We start from the raw sequence: 20,926 nt of genomic DNA on the forward strand, positions 1-20,926 counted from the left end.
TTCCTCTTTTTACTTTACCTTACCACCACACTTTTCTGTTGCAGTGAGGGCCATATTCAGTTTTTCAGTAACCATTCCAAAATACTTGTTAAAAATATTGTGACATGCACACATTTGTTAGCAGTGTATTATTTGCTGCTCCTCATTTCTCATTCAACCAGTCTGCTCCACTGTATCCCATATTTTATTTATTTTGATACTTTATGTGACATTTTTATCCTCACAAAAGTAATTTGCTTCAGTATCTGTCTTACTTTCTTTCTGTATTTTGCAGTTTTCCTTGCAATGTACTAAGGCATCATTATCAGAGCTGCCTCTAACTTAGTTTTTATCTTACAAGATACGTTAAATCCTTTGTACTGAATTACTTGTAGAAGAAAGTAAGTTTTCAAGTATGGGAGGACTTTGTTAACAAAGTGTTATTTTTCATTCATGTAATGAGTACTATGTACACCATTGCAATTCATTTCTGTATACATCATTCCAATTCATGTCTTTGAAGAGTTTCCAAAATATCAGTTTTTGGTTTACCAACTATTCTCCTGAACTCAAATTTAATAGTTTTTGAATCTTAAATAAGTATTAATATTTAACTTAAGGAAATGCATGTCATGCTCTGAGAGGCCATTGACTATTTTTTTTGTAATATATTGTTTTTTGTTAGACCTTTCTGTAAGAACACTGATAATCTTGACTAAAAGCCAAAAAAAAACACACACACGCACCACTGCACATAATCATTTACTTTTTGTTGCATGAGCTTCTACACCAAAGTAAATGATCTGAAGGAAAATAATAATTTCTGGTGAATGTTACATAAATAAGTATGAAAATATCTAGCTTGGCAGTTTCAGGAGTTTAGCACTGGAAAATATTCCATTCAGTGGGAAATCCCAGACCTTTTCTTCTCTTATCATTAGGCAATTGTTGTACGATTGCTAAAACTCCACAACTGATGCCAGCTTGTCTCTTTCATTCGAATGCAACCCCCCCCCCCCCCAAAAAAAAAAAAAAAAAAAAAAAAAAAAAAAAAAAAAAAAAAAAAAAAAAAAAACAACCTGAGATGACCGTTTGAATTTGGGAGCCACGCACGCATTTCTCTCTCTCTCTCTCTCTCTCTTTCCTTTCTTTTTTTTTTTTTTTTTTTTTTTTTTTTTTTTTTTTTTTTTTTTTTTTCTTCGCCCTAAAACTATAGCTGTTATAAACTGTGTTGCTGAATGATGTTTCTGAAACTATTGCATTCTTGTTGTGTGTGTGTGGTAGTATCACAAATACTGGCTGTGGATATTTGCATGTTCCATTTTGTGTGTACAGGCTTTGTTTCTCCCTGTTAGCGGTTCTCTTGAAAATGCACGAAGTTTTGATGCCAGATAGTGAGATGGCTCCCAATAGAAACTGTGTACCAAATAAATGCTTTATGCATCACCTTTATGTATGTTGATGTAATATACATAGAAGTACCAACCTTATGCATTAGTTGCATTTTACTTTTCAGACATCTCAGGACCGTGAGCTATGGACTTTCGCGAATTTAAACTTGGCTATAGTATATCTGCGAGCGAAACGAGAAAAGGAGCTTACTGCTCTGTTGGAACGAATAAATCCAGAGAACTTACCAACACATTCCCACAGCCTTCGAGCAGCAGCTTATTATGTGCAGGGTCTTCAGTCCTTCTTCCAGGCCAGGTACAACGAGGCAAAGTAAGTACATCAGTAGTTTCAGTTGTGTAACGTAATGAACTAAAATATGAAAAGGCAGTACAAGAACTACAGTCTTGGCCTGCCCAAGGCATGTAATTGAGCCCCTCTCAGTATTTATCCTATCTTACTGTGATGGAAATTATACTTCACTGTCAATATTTAATTTGTTATTTTTGAATGCTAATGACAGAAATGAAGATGTATTTATAGCAGTAGTGCACCGCCACTTTGTACTTAATTGTCGTGACATAAAATTTAGTAAGAGTTTCCTGACATGATGTGAAGGAATATTAAAACTCTTAGGAATGTTGCTAAATTAATTCTTCACTTACAGGAGATATCTCCGTGAGACACTGAAGATGGCAAATGCTGAAGATTTGAATCGTTTAACATCATGTTCATTAGTTTTGTTGGGCCACATATTTCTTTCTTTGGGAAATAGTCGCGAAAGTATGAATATGGTTACCCCCGCCATGCAGCTAGCGAGCAAGATACCGGATGTCCATGTTCAGCTCTGGGCTTCAGCTATCCTGAGAGGTGAGTCTGATCTGTAATTAACTCTTCTCTAAACTCTTAGCCCAGTTTACTTCTATTTGGGAACAGTAGTGTAAAACAATCTGAAAAAATAGTTTTTTGATAAAATCAATGTCGTGTTTTTTTAGTGGATGGTAACAATGCTAAGATGTGTAACGAGTTTTCTCCATTGGAGGCTAGAAGAATAAAATAATGCACTTGGTAAAAAGATACATGGAGATTGTCATAACACGTCATGTTTAATTAGTTACCGTGTTAATTAAAAATTATGTTTTACATAAAAATTCATGACTGAATGTTGTTTGTACTGCTTTTGATTACAAATCAATGTGTTTTTAATTTGGATCTTAAGTCAATTGTAGGGCTTATTTCTGTCACATGACATGACTAACAAAATCAAGCAGGCAGTAAAAAATGGAAAATGGCAAATTATGTGCACATACTGAACTTCAAAGAAAAGTAATTGGTAATAAACAAACCATGTGTAAACAAGTTAGGCACTCAAAACAGTACTTCACTTTCATCGAAAAGCAACAGCATGTACCTTGTTGATGTAGGTGAAACCTGTTTCTGTCTTTCAGCTTTTGGGCCTTGAACTTTGTGTCTTGCATTCCTTGAGAACATCCACACTTTTTTCAGGATCACAGCATTCCATATAGTTTGTTCAGAAAATGATACTTTGCAAATGTACTGCTCATTTGCAACCAAAAACCTCAAGTGATAAGTGTAGGAAAATGAATAATCTAAGAACTGGAAAGCAAATACAAAAAGGAATTGAAAACATAGGTATAAGCAATTGCTGAGAGGTAACTCTGCTCCCAGTGATGTATAAAACCCTTCCAAAAGCTTTACAAAATAGATCAGATGACCGAATAACAAAAGTGTTGAGTCAGCAACAGACAGACGCAAAAGAGAAAGAAAACAGCTTTCAGGACAAATCCATTGCTGAGCTAGAGTACGCAAGTGCATGTATATGTACGTCTGCCCCTGCACTGTATCACGTGGACACACATTACTGGGACTGAGTTGCGTCAGGTGGACTAGGGTGTGGTGGTGGTGGTGGTGGTGGTGGTGGTGGTGGTATCAGGTGAGGGGAGGGATGGGGGTAGAGGTAAAGGAAGAGGGGTTGTGGATGGGTAGCTAGCAGCTCAGAGGGAGGAAGCAGGTTTGCTGGATAGGACTGCAATAGAGGAGCGTGTCAGGTGCACAGATTAGGCATGTGATACATGGGTTTCGGAGCTGGAGAATTGTAGTGCACAATGAAGGTAGCATGGAGTGGGGACATGGCATACATTGTGTGAGAACAGTGGGGTAGTAGAGATTAAGGCCAGGAAAATTGCAGGAGGGCTGGATGTGTTGCAAGGACAGCTCAGAAAAGATGTTGCTGAAGGAAAGGGTCCAGATGGCTTGAGTTGTAAAGCAGTTGTGAAACTCAAGCACATTGTTCTCAGCTGAATGTTGTGTTACTGGGTGGCCAACTTTGTTCTTGGCCACAGTTCAGCATTGGCCATTCATTCTGGCGGACAGCAGGTTAGTTGTCATAAAAAGCTAAGCAGTCAGTGCAAGGTTTTCTCTACCTCTCTTCCAAGATTCACTGTAAAAAGCTGTGCAATGTTTGCAGCAGAGTTGGTAGATGACATGGCTACTCTTACATGAGGTCCTGCCTCTGATGGGATAGAATAAGTTTATGTCAGTACTGGAGTAGGAAGTAAAGGACTGGGTTGGAAAGTGCTGGATGTGTGAATTGGGCAGGTCTTACATCTCTTCCACAATCCCTGTGCAAGAGTTTGGGAGCGGGATTGCATCCTGGCAGGTGGAACACAGTGAGGTGGTGATTGTGTTGAAATGGGTAGGTAAAGGCAGAGAGAGACAGGAGTGGGAACAGGGGTTGGGGATGGGTAGGAGCAGCTTGAGGCAGGCAGCAGGTTTGCTGGCTGGGAATCTGGGAGGGGAGGATGGCAGATGCACAGATTAGGCATGTGATACACGGTATCGGAACTGATGGTGTGCAACGTAATGAAGGTGATGTGGAGACATGCTTTGCAAGGAGTCACAGAACAGTGAAAGGGAAAACAGTTGCGTAGCTGCTAGGGGAACAGTGGTTAGTGGAGTTTGAGGCCAAGAGAGTTACAGAAAGTAAGGATGTGATGCAAGGACAACTCTCGTGTGCATGGTTCAGAAAAGATGATGCAGGAGGCAATGATCCAGATGGCTTAGGTTATGGAGCAGTGGTTGAACTCTGAGTATATTGTGTTCATCTGCATGTTGCCACCATGTGGACAACTTCGTACTTGGTCATTGTTTGACAGTGTCCTTTCATTCTGGTGGACAGCTGGTTTATTGTCATACTGACATAAAAAGCTATGCAGTGATTTCCGAGATACACTTTTACTTGAAATATGAAAATCATTTGAAATTAAAACAACTGTGAGGCATGGGGATGGACAGAAGAAAAGGGGATAAATGAAGTGAATCTTGGAAGAGATAGAGAGTACTTAATAATTGACTGCTTAGCTTTTGCTGATGATTTAGCGATTTTAACAGAGAACTTAAAAGATGCAACAAAATAGACAAACATTTTCCCAGAGGTAGCAGAAAAAACGGGATTACAAATTTGGATTGAAAATAGTACACATGACAAACATTAAATGTGCATCAAAGTGTATTTCTTCAAAATATGGGAAAATACTGGAAGTTTCAGAATTCAATATGTGGAAAAATTTAAGAATTTAAATAATTGGAAGCAGTAATCAAACCAAATGCTCAGCACAAAGCAGCTAACATAAAAAGGCAGAAAAATGGAAATGAAAATTGAGGCACTAAAATGTGGTGATTAAAATTGAGTCGTCTTATGCCTCAGAATTCCTCACCATAAACACAGCTGAACAGTTAAATAACATGCAGAAGAGTGAAAAATAATTTAAAAAAATTTGGGTTCAAAGTATAAAAATGGGATTTGGAAACAGAATCAATGAAGTGGTGAATGAAAAAACTGAGAATGAAATAGATACAACGAGAAAATGGAGGATTAGATTTTATGGTCACATAAAAAGGATAGAACACAAGAGGCCAGCAAAATAATATTCAACTTGTTTGTCAAAAGTACAAAAACAATAATTTTGTGGTTCATAGATGAAGGCAGATCTACAGGCATTAGGAATAACAAATATGCAGAAAAACATGATTTGAGGAAAGAGGTACAAAAAGTCTTGGGTTTCAAGAAGAAGATATAAAGCAAGAGAAGAGGGACATGGGCAGAAGAAAGAGGAGATAAGCGGAGAGCAAGAATGAAGTAGTATATGGAAGAAAGGAATTGTTGTTGTTGTTGTTGTTGTTGTCGTCATCGTCATCTTCAGTCCTGAGAGTGGTTTGATGCTGCTCTCCATGCTACTCTATCCTGTGCAAGCTTCTTCATCTCCCAGTACCTACTGCAACCTACATCCTTCTGAATATGTTTAGTGTATTCATCTCTTGGTCTCTCTCTTCGATTTTTACCCTCCATGCTGCCCTCCAGTAGTAAATTGGTGATCCCTTGATACCTCAGAATGTGCTCTACCAACTGATCTCTTCTTCTAGTCAAGTTGTGCCACAAATTCCTCTTCTCCCCAATTCTATTCAACACCTCCTCATTTCTAGTCAAGTTGTGCCACAAATTCCTCTTCTCCCCAATTCTATTCAACACCTCCTCATTAGTTATGTGATCTACCCATCTAATCTTCAGCACTCTTCTGTAGCACCACATTTCGAAAGCTTCTATTCTCTTCTTGTCCAAACTATTTATCATCCATGTTTCACTTCCATACATGGCTACACTCGATACAAATACTTTCAGAAATGACTTCCTCACACTTAAATCTATACTTGATGTTAACAAATTTCTCTTCTTCAGAAACGCTTTCCTTGCCATTGCCAGTCTACATTTTTTATCCTCTCTACTTCGACCGAGTGGACGATCAACAACGAAATGCTCGTATTAAGAAGGGTGTAAGACAAGGCTGTAGCCTTTCGCCCCTACTCTTCAATCTGTACATCGAGGAAGCAATGATGGAAATAAAAGAAAGGTTCAGGAGGGGAATTAAAATACAAGGTGAAAGGATATCAATGATACGATTAGCTGATGACATGCTATCCTGAGTGAAAGTGAAGAAGAATTAAATGATCTGCTGAACAGAATGGACAGTCTAATGAGTACACAGTATGGTTTGAGAGTAAATCAGAGAAAGACGAAGGTAATGAGAAGTAGTAGAAATGAGAACAGTGAGAAACTTAACATCAGGATTGATGGTCACGAAGTCAATGAAGTTAAGGAATTCTGCTACCTAGGCAGTAAAATAACCAATGATGGATGGAGCAAGGGGGACATCAAAAGCAGACTCGCTATGGCAAAAAAGGCATTTCTGGCCAAGAGAAGTCTACTAATATCAAATACCGGCCTTAATTTGAGGAAGAAATTTCTGAGGATGTACGTCTGGAGTACAGCATTGTATGGTAGTGAAACATGGGCTGCAGGAAAACCGGAACAGAAGAGAATTGAAGCATTTGAGATGTGGTGCTACAGACGAATGTTGAAAATTAGGTGGACTGATAAGGTAAGGAATGAGGAGGTTCTATGCAGAATCGGAGAGGAAAGGAATATGTGGAAAACACTAATAAGGAGAAGGGACAGGATGATATGACATCTGCTAAGACATGAGGGAATGACTTCCATGGTACTAGAGGGAGCTGTAGAGGGCAAAAACTGTAGAGGAAGACAGAGATCAGAATACGTCAAGCAAATACTTGAGGACGTAGGTTGCAAGTGCTACTCTGAGATGAAGAGATTAGCACAGGAAAGGAATTCGTGGCGGGCCGCATCAAACCAGTCAGTAGACTGATGACAAAAAAAAAACCTTCGACCATCATCAGTTGTTTTGCTCCCCAAATAGCAAAACTCCTTTACCACTTTAAGTGTCTCATTTCCTAATCTAATTCCTTCAGCATCACTCGTCTTAATTTTACTACATTCCATTATCCTAGTTTTGCTTTTGTTGATGTTCATCTTATATCCTCCGTTCAACTGATCTTCCAAGTCATTTGCTGTCTCTGACAGAATTACAATGTCATTGGCAAACCTCAAAGTTTTTATTTCTTCCCCATGGATTTTAATTCCTACTCCGAATTTTTCTTTTGTTTCCTTTACTGCTTGCTCAATATACAGATTGAATAACATCGGGGATAGGCTACAACCATGTCTCACTCCCTTCCCAACCACTGCTTCCCTTTCACGCCTCTCGACTCTTCTGTCCTCTGGTTTCTGTACAAATTGTAAATAGCCTTTCGCTCCCTGTATTTTACCCCTGCCACCTTCAGAATTTGAAAGAGAGTAATTCAGTCAACATTGTCAAAAGCTTTCTCTAAGTCTACAAATGCTAGATATGTAGGTTTGCCTTTCCTTAATCTATCTTCTAAGATAAGTCATAGGGTCAGTATTGCCTCAAGTGTTCCAATATTTCTACTGAATCCAAACTGATCTTCCCCGAGGTCGGCTTCTACCAGTTTTTCCATTCGTCTGTCAAGAATTCGCATTATTATTTTGCAGCTGTGACTTATTAAACTGATAGTTTGGTAATTTTGACATCTGTCAACACCTGCTTTCTTTGGGATTGGAATTATTATATTCTTCTTGAAGTCTGAGGGTATTTCGCCTGTCTCATACATCTTGCTCACCAGATGGTAGAGTTTTGTCAGGACTGGCTCTCCCAAGGCTGTCAGTAGTTCTAATGGAATGTTGTCTACTCCCAGGGCCTTGTTTCGACTCAGGTCTTTCAGTGCTCTGTCAAACTCTTCACGCAGTATCATATCTCCCATTTCATCTTCATCTTCATCCTCTTCCATTTCCATAATATTGTCCTCAAGTACATCACCCTTGTATAGACCCTTTATATACTCCTTCCACCTTTCTGCTTTCCCTTCTTTGTTTAGAACTGGGTTTCCATCTGAGCTCTTGATATTCATACAAGTGGTTCTGTTTTCTCTAAAGGTCTCTATAATTTTCCTGTAGGTGGTATCTACCTTACCCGTAGTGAGATAAGCCTCTACATCCTTACATTTGTCCTCTAGCCATCCCTGCTTAGCCATTTTGCACTTCCTGTCGATTTCGTTTTTGAGACGTTTGTATTCCTTTTTGCCTGCTTCATTTATTGCATTTTTATATTTTCTCCTTTCATCAATTAAATTCAATATTTCTTCTGTTACCCAAGAATTTCTACTAAACCTTGTCTTTTTACCTACTTGATCCTCTGCTGCCTTCACTACTTCATCCCTCAAAGCTACCCATTCTTCTTCTACTGTATTTCTTTCCCCCATTCCTGTCAATTGTTCCCTTATGCCCTCCCTGAAACTCTGTACAACCTCTGGTTTAGTCAGTTTATCAGGTCCCATCTCCTTAAATTCCCACCTTTTTGCAGTTTCTTCAGTTTTAATCATTAGTTCATAAGCAATAGATTGTGGTCAGATTCTAGTATCTCCAGGCTTTTTTCATGTATACAACGTTCTTTCATGATTCTTGAACCAAGTGTTAGCTATGATTAAGTTATGCTCTGTGCAAAATTCTACCAGGCTGCTTCCTCTTTCATTTCTTCTCCCCAGTCCATATTCACCTACTATGTTTCCTTCTCTCCCTTTTCCTACTGTCGAATTCCAGTCACCCATGACTATTAAATTTTTGTCTCCCTTCGCTATCTGAATAAGTTCTTTTATCTCATCATGCATTTCATCATTTTCTTCGTCATCTGCAGAGCTAGTTAAGAAAAAGAATATGAGTTCATAAATCAGCTGTTTCAAATGATCCTGAAGTGGCCAGATTTCAATAATAATAATAATAATAATAATAATAATAATAATAATCAGTGGTGGTGGTGGTGGTGGTGGTGGTGATTATGTGAGAACAGTTATTGAGATGTCACTACCTCTGCTGGGTTAGCTACAGTTACCAGGATAAGCTACATATGAAATAAGACACACTCCATTTTATGAAAAAAAAAATCTTTTTTATTTTGATATGATTATTGCTGAATTAGCACAATGTCCCATTAGACTAGATTAGATGGGTAGATCACGTAACTAATGATGAGGTATTGAATAGAATTGAGGAGAAGAGGAATTTGTGGCACAACTTGACTAGAAGAAGTGACCAGTTGGTAGGACTTCTTCTGAGGCATCAGGGGATCACCAATGTAGTACTGGAGGGCAGTGTGGAGGGTAAAAATCATAGAGGGAGACCAAGAGATGAAATACTAAGCAGATTTGGATGGCTGTAGGCTGCAGTAGTTACTTGGAGATGAAGCAGTTTGCGCAGTATTAAGTAGCATGGAGGGCTGCGTCAAACCAGTCTCTGGGCTGAAGACCACAGTGTAGTGCACCATTAGACATTCATTTGTGGTCCATAGATTCCATCATGAAGTACATTCAGAAAATGTGGAATGGCTCAGGTTAAAAGAGAATTGGGTACTAGAAAATGTATGAATATTTGTGCTTGCTTAGGCTAAATTTAACATGGGAAAATCAGCAGCATGCTGCTGCTTGTCATTTACTTTATTCTCTCTCTCCTAATCCTGCCTTAATAGCTACATGATTACATTGTTACTTCTCATCTAACTAACAAAAATCTACAATGCTTGAATAATCAGATATATAGAATGAATAACTAGTCAGATAAACCTTTGATTTTCTTTTGAAATGATGTCAATCCTCAGTTCCTTGGTTTATGTAGATAGATCAAGACTACACAACCCTACATGTATAGTGTTCTGTTTTGGCTAAAATCAAATCTAGTTAAGATTAAAGGAACGTAAAGAATGATAGGCATTTGTCTACGTCATAAAGCTACAAAAGGTAATACATCAAAAAATTAAAAAGTTTTAAAACTCTCTTTTTAAATTTAGAATTCGCAAAACAAGGTTCAGTGTCAGCATGCAAAATGTATGCCTAATTGGGGCATCAACTGTCAACTTGATTCAAAAAATTGTACAAAAATGGAAGTTGTAGCCAACAGGTGGTACTAGTGTGGGGGATATTGAGTTAAATTTTTTTCCATATTTATAAAGAGACAGACAGTTTTGTGATTAAAAACATTCATACTCAAGTTATAAAACATGATGTAAATTATTGTAGTTGAACTGGATAGGTAAAAAATTACTCACCAAGTGGTGGCAGTACACACACATAAAAGTAGGTTGTAATTAGGCAAGCTTTTGGGACCAGTGGCTCCTCCTTCAGGCAGAAGGGTTGAAGATGGGTGAAGGAAAATGACTGGAGAGGTCTAGGAAAAGGGGTAGATTTCGGGAAAGTCGCCCAGAAAATGCGGGTCGAGGGAGACTTACTGCATGGGATGAGAAGGAAAGGGTTTTTCCTTGTTATCCTGTGTGGTAACTCTCCTCTGACCTGCAGTCCTGGGTGACCTTCCCAAAATCTACACCTATTCTTAGACCTCTCCAGCCCTTCCCCTTCAACCCTTCTGCCTGAAAAAAGAGCCACTGGCTCCAAAACCTTGCCTAATTACAACCTCCTTTTAGTGTGTGTTCTGCCACGGTTTGGTTAGTAGAGTTTTTATCTATCCAGTTACATTATTCTGTCAAAAATTGATTGTTTTCATTGTTAAATTAGTATAGTTGCATATTCATAAGCTTAGCTTTTCAAATGGTCGCAGGTAGCTCGTGAAGTTCACCTGAACTTATCAACAAATATTTATTGAATCGGCTACACAGTAATATCTGTACAATAGCCATATAAACTTAAGTGTTAAATACATTTTGCATTAATATGATTTTGTGATTATAAAAGTAGTATTAGCTATTATAATTACGTGTCGCTGAAAAATTAATAGTCACGTCCTATGTACTAAAATGTAGCCAATGTACTAAAATTTATACACATGTAAAACAGATTAAAAAAGTCTTATTATTAAATGAAATATTTTGGAAGGCAGCTCCATATTGTGGGAGAACTTGCTCCCTGAGGCACGTAAGTTGTTGCGTAACCAGCGACAGTTCCACCAGCACAGAGTACGTGAAGCAAAGTGTACTCAGTGAACACCATGAGAGCACACTGTAATCGGCACACATCACACCAGCAATTCTCAAAACATTTCAAAAACCATTTAAGGCTAAATTCACTGCAATCGTTCAGTATTGTTTGTGGAGCTCTGTTTTTGTGGGTAGTTTGTATGTCTGCCACTATGTTTAAGGCTTGTCCATTTGGGGCTCTGTGCAGCACTTTGATGCTTTCATTTATCTTACATAGCTTATGCTTCCATGCTTTATAGTGTGTTGTCAATGCACCACAGTTCCTGTGATAGGAGTGCTCCCTAAAACTTGCTTGAATTTATTCCAGTTTGCCCTGTATAAAATTTTTCACACTTGTTGCAGTTTATTTTATGCATCTGTTGGCTAAAGGATCCATCTCTGTATAATTTTCTGAATAAGTTTACAGTGGACATCCCAGTTGGGCATAGGCTTTTGACCCTGACACTGAACTTTGTTTTGAAAGTTCTAACATTTGGTGGGAGACCATTTTAAAAAATTTTAATTTTTCATCTTGTGTAACTTAATGTTGTAAACCTGTCACTAATCATGTTTCCCTACTTAATTACAGATCTGGTGATGTAGCCAAAATAGCGTTATAAATAAAGAAATATATTACATGATGTAGGCAGTTTTATTCACAAAATCAATATTTTTACATGTTAGTTTCATTGAATGAGTGTTGCATTTATTTTTGCCACATTGTATCAGAACACAATTCCAAAAGACATCAGTTAGTGAAACTGTATGTGTTCAGGTAAATGCAACAATAGACGCATCTAAGTCATTCCAAAATGAGTTTTTTTGTAAGTATAGCTGTGTTCATCTATTCTAGCGGGACCATAAGAAATTTTACAGGTGTTTCAAATAGCATTTACCCATTAATGTCTTTCTCTTGTGTCGTCAGTTTATTTTCACTTGACTGAAACTGCAAATGAGTCTCTCTGAGACTAAGTATTTAAACTAGAATAATCAGTTTTGAAAATATAATAAAATCTACTCACCAAGCAGTGGCAGGAGAAAATACAAATAAAGGTTTAAGAATTGTGCAGTCTTTGAGAGCCTCCTCCTGGCGGAAGAGTTGAAGGGAAAGGGAGAGGGATCAAGAAAAGGACTGTCGAAGTTTAGGAAATGAGGAGTATTCGGAAAAGTCGCCCAGAACCCCAAGTCGGGGGAGACTTATCAGAAGGGATGAGAAGTAGACTTCCCCTTCAACCCTCCTGCCAGAAGAAAGAGCCACTGGCTTCGAAAGCTTGCATATTTCTTTAACCTTTATATATTTTTTCACATACCACTGCGTGGTGAGCAGATTTTTTTATCTGTCTAATTACATCAAAGATATAAACATGAACCAGTTGTAGTTATTGTCTTTGTCTAGTATGGTAAATTTTGATCCTGTGATTAGTTTTCTTATGTATTTTACAGTCCCTATTGTTTTTGAATAGTACTGAAAAGCAATCAAGATCCATTCACGTAGATTAACAACAGCAGTGGAACCATTAGTTACTCCATAATTTTTATGATCTATCATTCTGAGTGTAATTTCTATTCCTGTCATGCAGTTTGTCAGTGTGACATTGCACTCTGTTATCAAAGTACTGCTTCAACCGTGTAAGATAAATGCCATTAATACCATTGAATTTTGTAATACAATCAATTGAGAGCCTTGACAAGGTCAATGAGAATACCAATAGGATAATGTTATAGTTTGACTATTAGTTTTGTTAATACTTAATTTGTGAAAATCCATTACATAAGCCAGATTGAAGGAACAGTTAGAAAGTTATGTCATTGAGGATTCTATCAAGTAAATATAAGATTTTAGTGCCCTGTTGTCATAACCTCAAGTACTGCTTTCATAAGAATTATTCATTTCTAGCAACATAATGATCTGTGGTGTAAGCAGTTCTGAATGCAGTTGTATCTGGTTGTTTTGTATAAGGTAGAATCTTTTCTGTCACTGTGTACTGTATTAGTGTTTTGACTCGCAATTATCCATTCACTACAAGTTCTTCAATTGCTTTAGTGCAATTTCTGTAATTGGGAAAAATCTTCTCTTCTGTGACCATCAGCCAGATCAAACTCCTGTGTTAGAATAACCATTGGCCTAGAAGAGTGACCAGCCTGAACGGTGGTCCTTCCTAAACCCAGAATAGGCGAGTGCCATGATTTACCAGCCACAAAAATGTAGAAATAACGTGCACATGAAATGCGGGAGAGACCTACATATCATTCGGATGGGCCCTCCTAATGCTGTTTTATAATGTTGAAGGTACAAACTCTCACTCATTGAGATTCCAAGTGCTGCCCACACTGTGGTGTATAGACTTCTCTTTTCTAGTTATATTTTATGTCTCTCTCTTCATAATTACATCCACATAATACATCAAATTTTCCTAGTATCAGTGTGTCTTCAGTCAGCTTTAAATCATTCTCTCCTGTTAATTCATTTGTCATCAGTGTTCATCAAGAATATACTCAAAAATATCTTCAATGTATGTCGGCACAGACTGCTTAAAATACACGTTAAATACCGGCACTACATGATGAAGGTGGGGCTCGGCAGTCTGTGGGCTGGGTGGGAACTTGCTATTTACCCTCTCCGAATTTTCTCCCGTTAATGATAAGGAGTAGTTAAACACACAGTACTTGCATCACAGTCCATATTTAACCCTTTACTGTTTTGATATACAATAATGATAATATTATTTAACTTGTAAAATATGTTAAAGAGGACGATTTTAATCATACTGAGAGACTGGAAACGCATTTTTCAGTGAAGGTAGGGAAACAGAAGATAGTGGGAGAATTGAATATTGGCAAGCAATATGACAGGGGAGAAAGATTTATAGAATTCTACATTGGGCAGTTAGATGTTGTGAATACACTTTTCGAAATTCTTGGACAAAGAAGATGCCAGGAATCAGAGATCATCTCGAGAACTCATGAAGTAAAAGACATGCAGGTGAAATGTTGAGACTGAGAAAAGTTAAAGATACCTCAGACTGCTTTGAAAGAACATGTGACAAAATAACTAACATGTCAAAGAGTGAAATGATCAAACAGATCAAATGACTTTAAGAGAAATGTAGTAAATACAGCAGAAATGTACTAGGTTTGAAAACGGCAGCCATGGATAACAAATGAGATACTGCAGTTAATAAAGAAATGACAGAAATATGGTACGTGGCAGCAGCAATATAGGGCACTCAGGAATGTCGTCAGGAGATTTAGAAAAGTTAAATGAGAAAGGAGGGAGGAAAAATGTCATGAGATATATACAAGATCAAAACAGGGTAACATACTGGCCACACACTTGATATTTAATAATCACTCTATTGCTCACTAGCGATGAGAGCAAACAAATGAAAACAGTCGACCCATTTGTTTGTAGTTGTATGCATTGGTTGAAGTATCCATCCTTCTTTTAGATGATACCAGTCTATGGGACAGCTAAATGAAAGCAGTTGTTAGTTGTTATAGTTTTATGTATCAGTTGGTGGACTGTTATTAATAATTCTTTCTTTAGAGTGGAACCACTCTGTGGAAGCAACTGAAAACAACCAACATAGTCACTTGTAGTTTTACAAATGCATTATTCATTTTTCTTTTCAAGTGGAATTAGTCTGTTGGTTGGACCTTGTATTCATTCTATCAACTAAAACCGCATTTTAGTGTTTTAGTTGCTGAGATGTCCATTCATTCTTCTGAGTGAAACCAGTCAGGTTGAACTAAAGCAGTCGTATACAACTGGGGTATGCTACCTCCGGAAAGGACCACTATCCCTGGAGGTATGTGATGACATCTCTGGGGATACACGAATGTTAAAATAAGCATTATACATCTAATTATGTACTGAATAGATTTATCTTCATTTTGTCATTCAAAGCTGATTAATATATTGCTGTGGATTAATTTGGTCCAAGTGCAGTTAACAAGTAACTGATGAAGGTAATGTATCATTAGGGGTACAAAGTCGAGTATAAAAGTCCCCTCCATGTGGCTTGCATCTCTTTTGTATGTGCTTGCCCAACATGGGGCCTCACTCCTCGCAGTGCTACTTCCTTTTCCATGCTGCAAGTCTGTCTTTCTCCAATCCCCCCCCCCCCCCCTCGTACCTTTCCATTGGATGGTCTTCTTAGTGCCGATCGTGCTTAGATCTGGGGTGTGTTTTGGACACTCATTTTCTTACCTTCCGGCCTTCTACAACATTTTATTATTAATTACATGGTCCCCATTTTTGATTTAACTTGCTGCTACTTTTCTAAATTTTCCATAGTTCGGATCATACAAGGAACGTTGCCCAGAGTGGCGTATATTTCGACTTTTTGCTCTTCTCTCCTTCGGTGCTTTTCAGCCTTCTTTCTTGCAATGGTACTATGCCCAAAACCTAGCACAATAACCATTCCATTCATTGTGGGAGAATCGTCACGTATCTGCACGGTTGTAGCCCCCTGACAACACAGGATTGCACTACTGGTGCCTAAGCTGGAATCTCCCCACTCAAGCCAGGGAGTATGTGCTTATCATGGATGGAGTACAGGGATTCTGGGCAACATTTTATCGGTCAGGTAACCATTGCTGATGGCACCTGTGGGGAGGGCCCCTATTTGGAGTGGTTGGGACCGTGGCAGAAGATTCGCATGAAGTGAATTAAGCTTTCTTCTGCTGGTGGCCCCATGTTCCCAGCAGTCACTTCTGAAGCTAAGACACATTACATTATAGAGTAGTACAACCCTTTCCATGGCTGTGCCACAGGAGGGACGTAGGGCTCAGAGACAAGGTGAGAAATAAACCACTCAGTACAGAGCTGACGAGGATTCCTTTTTACCACAAAGTCATTCTTGTTCATTAAACACCTCGAGGATAGGTTTGGGAAAGTGGCAGCTCTCAGAACATGGTACAGTGTATTATTTTCCATTAAGATATCCTTTTACTGACTGATGATGAGCTGCATGCTAATCCGGAGCAGTGAGGTGTGCATTTGTCCATTGTATCCAATGGAGGCCAAAAGATGACAGAGTGGATACTTGAGTCTTCATCTAGATATTTGAAGGTGATTTGTTTCCAGAGAAAGGCAAGGTGATGGTGTATTATTGTGATGTCAAGCTGTACATTCCTCCTCTCATGCGGTGCTACAAATGCATATGATTTGGACACATCATCACGTGGCAACGCCAGCCCCATATGTAGGGATTGTGGATGTCAGTTGCACACAAATGTGCCTTGTGCCCCTCTTTGTCAACTGCGGGGAGCCCTTTTCCCTGTTGCCCAGACTGCAACATTTTCAAACAAGAAAAGGATATCCATGAATACAAGACCTTTGACCACATCACATGTCAAAAGGCCAAGAAGAAATATGAGCACTTACAATCCCACAGTGTACAACTATGATAATCTTTAGTGACTGTGCCATCACCCTCAGCGTCTTGAACGCATGGCCCTCAGGGCCACTCGACGACACCCACTCCCCTGGTGGTTGGGGCTCCTTCTGCTACTGCTTCACCCACAGCTGTTCTGCTACTGCTTCACCCACAGCCCGAGAAGCAATGCCCTTGTCCTGCACCTCTTACTAGTAAGGTGCCCCTCGGGACACTGCCTTCCCAGGTATCTGCTGACCTGCAGCCGGATGCTAGCAGTGGGGAGCTACAGGTTGCAGGTCGTACGACTTCATGTTCCTCCTCTATCCTAGAATCTTAGGCAGACAAGCTCTCGTAGAAGTCTAGATCATGTAAGGACCAAGTAGTAGTCCTCCAAAAACAGGGAGAGCCTGGAGGCCCCTGTGCCACCAGACCCTGTATATTTCATCTCTGTATGCTAGCCAGCATTCCTCATGATCCCTATAGTCCCACTCCCCCCCCCCCCCCCCCCCCCCGTCCTCCCCTCCCCACACACACCACCACCACCACCACCTGCCTTAATTTGGAAACAAAAAAGTTATTGATGGTGTATCTTCACAACCAGTGGCAGCAGGCAGCACTGAGGCATGACCTGCTTCCTTGGTCCCTTCATGCACAGGATACTGATAGCATGAGCCACCAGTGAAAATGTAGCAGATTTTCTGCCAGTTGGCCGAGCTACGACATCTTTTGTGTGCTTCCTTTGTTTTTTGCATCACCCTCCAGGAATATTTCCCAGCAGTGAGGATCCTACCCTCTGTGGCGGGCTATTTTAAGACTTTCACTGACTACAGAAGAGCGTTAGGTGGCGTTTTCTCACACGTTCTGCATTCTGCCTACAGCAAACACGTGCTATTCAGTATGACTTTGGAGACTGTGGCTGTTTGTGTGAAGGAATCTCTGGAATTTACCATATGCAATGTGTATCTCCCTCCCAGTGATGGAGTGTCCCAGAATGTGTGGTCTGCACTGTTTTCTCAGCTCCCCCCACCCTTTCAAATATTGGGTGACTTCAATGCGTGTAACCATTTGTGGGGTGGAACTATGACCACAGGCCGCTGTAAAGCTGTTGAAAACTTGCTCGCAGAGCTCATCCTTTGTCTCTTGAATACTGATGTTCTCACACACTTCAGTGTGGCATATTGGTGCTATTCAGCCATTGACCTTTCCATTTACAGCCCAGGTCTTCTCCCATTGGAGAATTCATGAGGACCTGTGTGATAGTGACAATTTTTTGATCATTTTGGCCCTCCCTTAGCATCACTTAAGTGGGCATCCGTCCAGATGGGTTATCTCCAAGGCTTATTGGGATGCTTTCACAACTGCCGTCAACCTTTGCAGCCCGCCACATGGAGATATTGATGCGGTTGTTCAGCGCACAACAGCATCCATTCTATCAGCAGCTTACTCAGCTATCCCCTCTTCCTCAGAATCCCCCCACTAGAAGACCTTGGAGGACCCCCAAAATTGCCATGGCCATTAGAGATCACAAGTGGGCTCTCCAGTGCTGTAAGCATCTGTTGATGGAGCACATCATTGCCTTTAAACAGCAACTTGCCCAGGTCTGCCATCTCATAAAATGACAGACACGAACATGCTAGGAGTGGTATGTTGCTACCATTGGATCACTTAGCCCTTCTTTGCAAGTTTGGGCAAAGATTCGACACCTTATGCACACCGGTACCCCATGGGTGTACTAGGTGTCAGTGTGAATGGTAATGTGTATGCTGATCCACATCCTATTGCTGAACATTCTGCTTTTCATTATGCTCAAGCCTCTGCATCTGAGAATTATCAGCCTGTGTTTCATGTCCACAAACAGTGGGTAGATTGACTTCCTTTGCCTTTTATTACACATCACCTGAAACCTTACGGTGGTTTGCCAGCATCATTTCCTTGCCATTTTCAACCATATCTGGAATAAGGGCGAGTTCCCATCCCATGGCGAAAAAGTGTGATTGTCCCAGTACTGAAACCAGGTAAACACCCACTGGAAATGGACACCTATTGTTCAGTTAGCCTCTCTGATGTTCTCTACAAGTTGCTCAAATGTATGGTGAGCTGACGACTGTGTTGGTTCCTTGAGTCTTGGTGTCTTTTTTCCAGAGCAGTTTTTGCCAAGGCTGTTCTACTGCTGACAATTTGGTCAACCAAGAGTCTGCTATTTGGCCAGCTTTTGCCTGGTGTCAACATATTATTGCTGTCGTCTTCAATTTGCATAGGACTTATGACATCACATGCCATCACGACATGCTAGTTACTCTCCATGAATGGGATCTCAAGGACCAACACCCAATTTTTTTTCTGGAACTTCTCACCTCACCGAACTTTACAGATTCAAGTTGCTGCTGTCATAGTACTCCTCATATATAAAAGAATGGGGTCCCACAGGACACTGTAGTGAGTGTTCCGCTTTTCTAGTGGCTATTAATGGTCTAACTGCAGGTGTCAGGTCTACAGTTCCACCCTCCCTGTATGCTGATGACTTTTGTATCTAATGAATGCTGACTGCAGGGTGCCATATGAAAGGTTCAGTCCTGGGCTCTCACCCATGGCTTCCAGCTTTACACCACAAAGACACATTTAGTGCACTTCTTTCATCTTTGTACTGTTCATCCCCAACCAGAACTCTGCCACAGTGGCCAAATACTCTGTTTGATGAAGTCTTATCATATTTTAGGATTGGTCTTCAGTGCCCAGTTGATGTGGCTTCCCCATCTTAAGTGAACTTCCTGGTTACACTTAACACTCTATGCTGTCTTAGTAACAGCAGCTGAGGAGCAGACCACACTACAGTTTTGCAGCTCTATGAATCTTTGATCCTGCTGCGTCTTGATTATGGGGGCCTGGCATATGGCTCAGCCTCGCCTTCAGCATTGTGGATTCTAGAACCAGTACACCATTGTGGGTCCCCTTTTGCAACAGGTGCATTTCGTACAAGCCCTGCGAACAGCCTGCTCATAAAGGCTGGCATTCCTTCCCTATATATTGAGTACCAACAACTGCTGCTTATCTATGCAGTACATATTCACAGCTCTCCTGTGCATCACAACTACCATGCCCTTTTTCCTAGCAGGAAGAGGTACCGCCCACAATAAAGGCCAAGGTCTGGAGTCACGATTGCAGTTTGCATAAGAGTCACTGCTGTGAACTCCTTTTTTTTTTCCGCTGTCGCCTCTTGTCCTGCGAGAAATCCTATGCGTCCCCATAGTGTGTACCCATACATTGGATCTGGCTTGACCTCTCCTTTGGGTCGAAACTCTGAGTAAACCCTATGGATTTTCTCCGACTGTTCCTGGACATGCTTGACACATTTCCAGAGTCTCTACAGTCTACACCCACACTGGTTTTGTTGGCACACATGCAATATGTAGTGTATTCACAGCAGACTTGGTGGCTGTAGCTTGAGTCCCCCTCAGCCACCTGTGTTTTTGCACTGGAGAGTTGTTCTTAATCTGCAATGACTCCTTGAGTAGTCTTCAGGCTGTCGACCAGTGCTACCCTCCACACCCATTAGTTGTGACTAGCCAGGATCTCCTGCATAACTTTCACCACACTGGACAGTCAGTGATCTTTTTATGGACCCCTTTTTCTCTGAGTAAACTGTGAATCGTAAAGGAGACAACAACCGTGTGGTAGACTTCCCTTTGTTTTTCTCACAGGGAATCTACTGCCCTCTGTCGGTTTCATATTGGCCAGACCTTACTGACCCAGGGTCACATACTCTTGATGTGCGGATCCAGCCACTGTTGACGAGGTGCCTGTCTCTGAAGACTTGTCCTGTAAGAAGTCACCCTCATTCTGCCAACGGCATTGTCAAAGACAGCAGGAAGCGGACAGAGATTCAGGGCGATCTCTTCAGCTTGGGGTGTGAAACTCCCCCTAAAAGGCAGAAGAATCAACAATGATCAGTGGCACGACAATGCAGAAGGCAATGAAAAAAATGAAATGATCATATGACATTGTTGGCCAGGAGGTCCCATTCGGGTTCGGTGCCAAGTGCAAGTCTTATTTCAGATGGCGCCTCATTGGGCGACTTGCAGCCGATGCTGAGGATGAAATGATGATGAGGACAACACAACATCCAGTCCACGAGTGTAGAAAATCTCTTCAACCTGGCTGGGAATCGAACCCGGGCCAGCTGCATGGGAGGCAAGCACATTACCTCCCGGCCAAGCAGGCAGACAGAAGGCAGTGGAAACCACTGCATTAAACACATGATGTAAAACACTG

The 20,926-nt window shown here is 40.4% G+C and overlaps 1 protein-coding gene across 1 annotated transcript in view; it reads left to right on the forward strand.

Annotated features, from left to right (window-relative positions):
• The window catches only part of LOC124798568 (MAU2 chromatid cohesion factor homolog), a 207,370-nt gene that overhangs the window by 177,478 nt on the left and 8,966 nt on the right, over positions 1 to 20,926 (forward strand). The window contains exons 8-9 of the mRNA XM_047262030.1: positions 1,496 to 1,701; positions 2,036 to 2,238. Coding sequence (XP_047117986.1) covers positions 1,496 to 1,701; positions 2,036 to 2,238 — 409 coding nt within the window. The remainder of the gene's footprint in view (positions 1 to 1,495; positions 1,702 to 2,035; positions 2,239 to 20,926) is intronic.

This window comes from Schistocerca piceifrons, chromosome 5 (assembly GCF_021461385.2).
Source record: "Schistocerca piceifrons isolate TAMUIC-IGC-003096 chromosome 5, iqSchPice1.1, whole genome shotgun sequence".
Classification (NCBI taxonomy): domain Eukaryota; kingdom Metazoa; phylum Arthropoda; class Insecta; order Orthoptera; family Acrididae; genus Schistocerca; species Schistocerca piceifrons.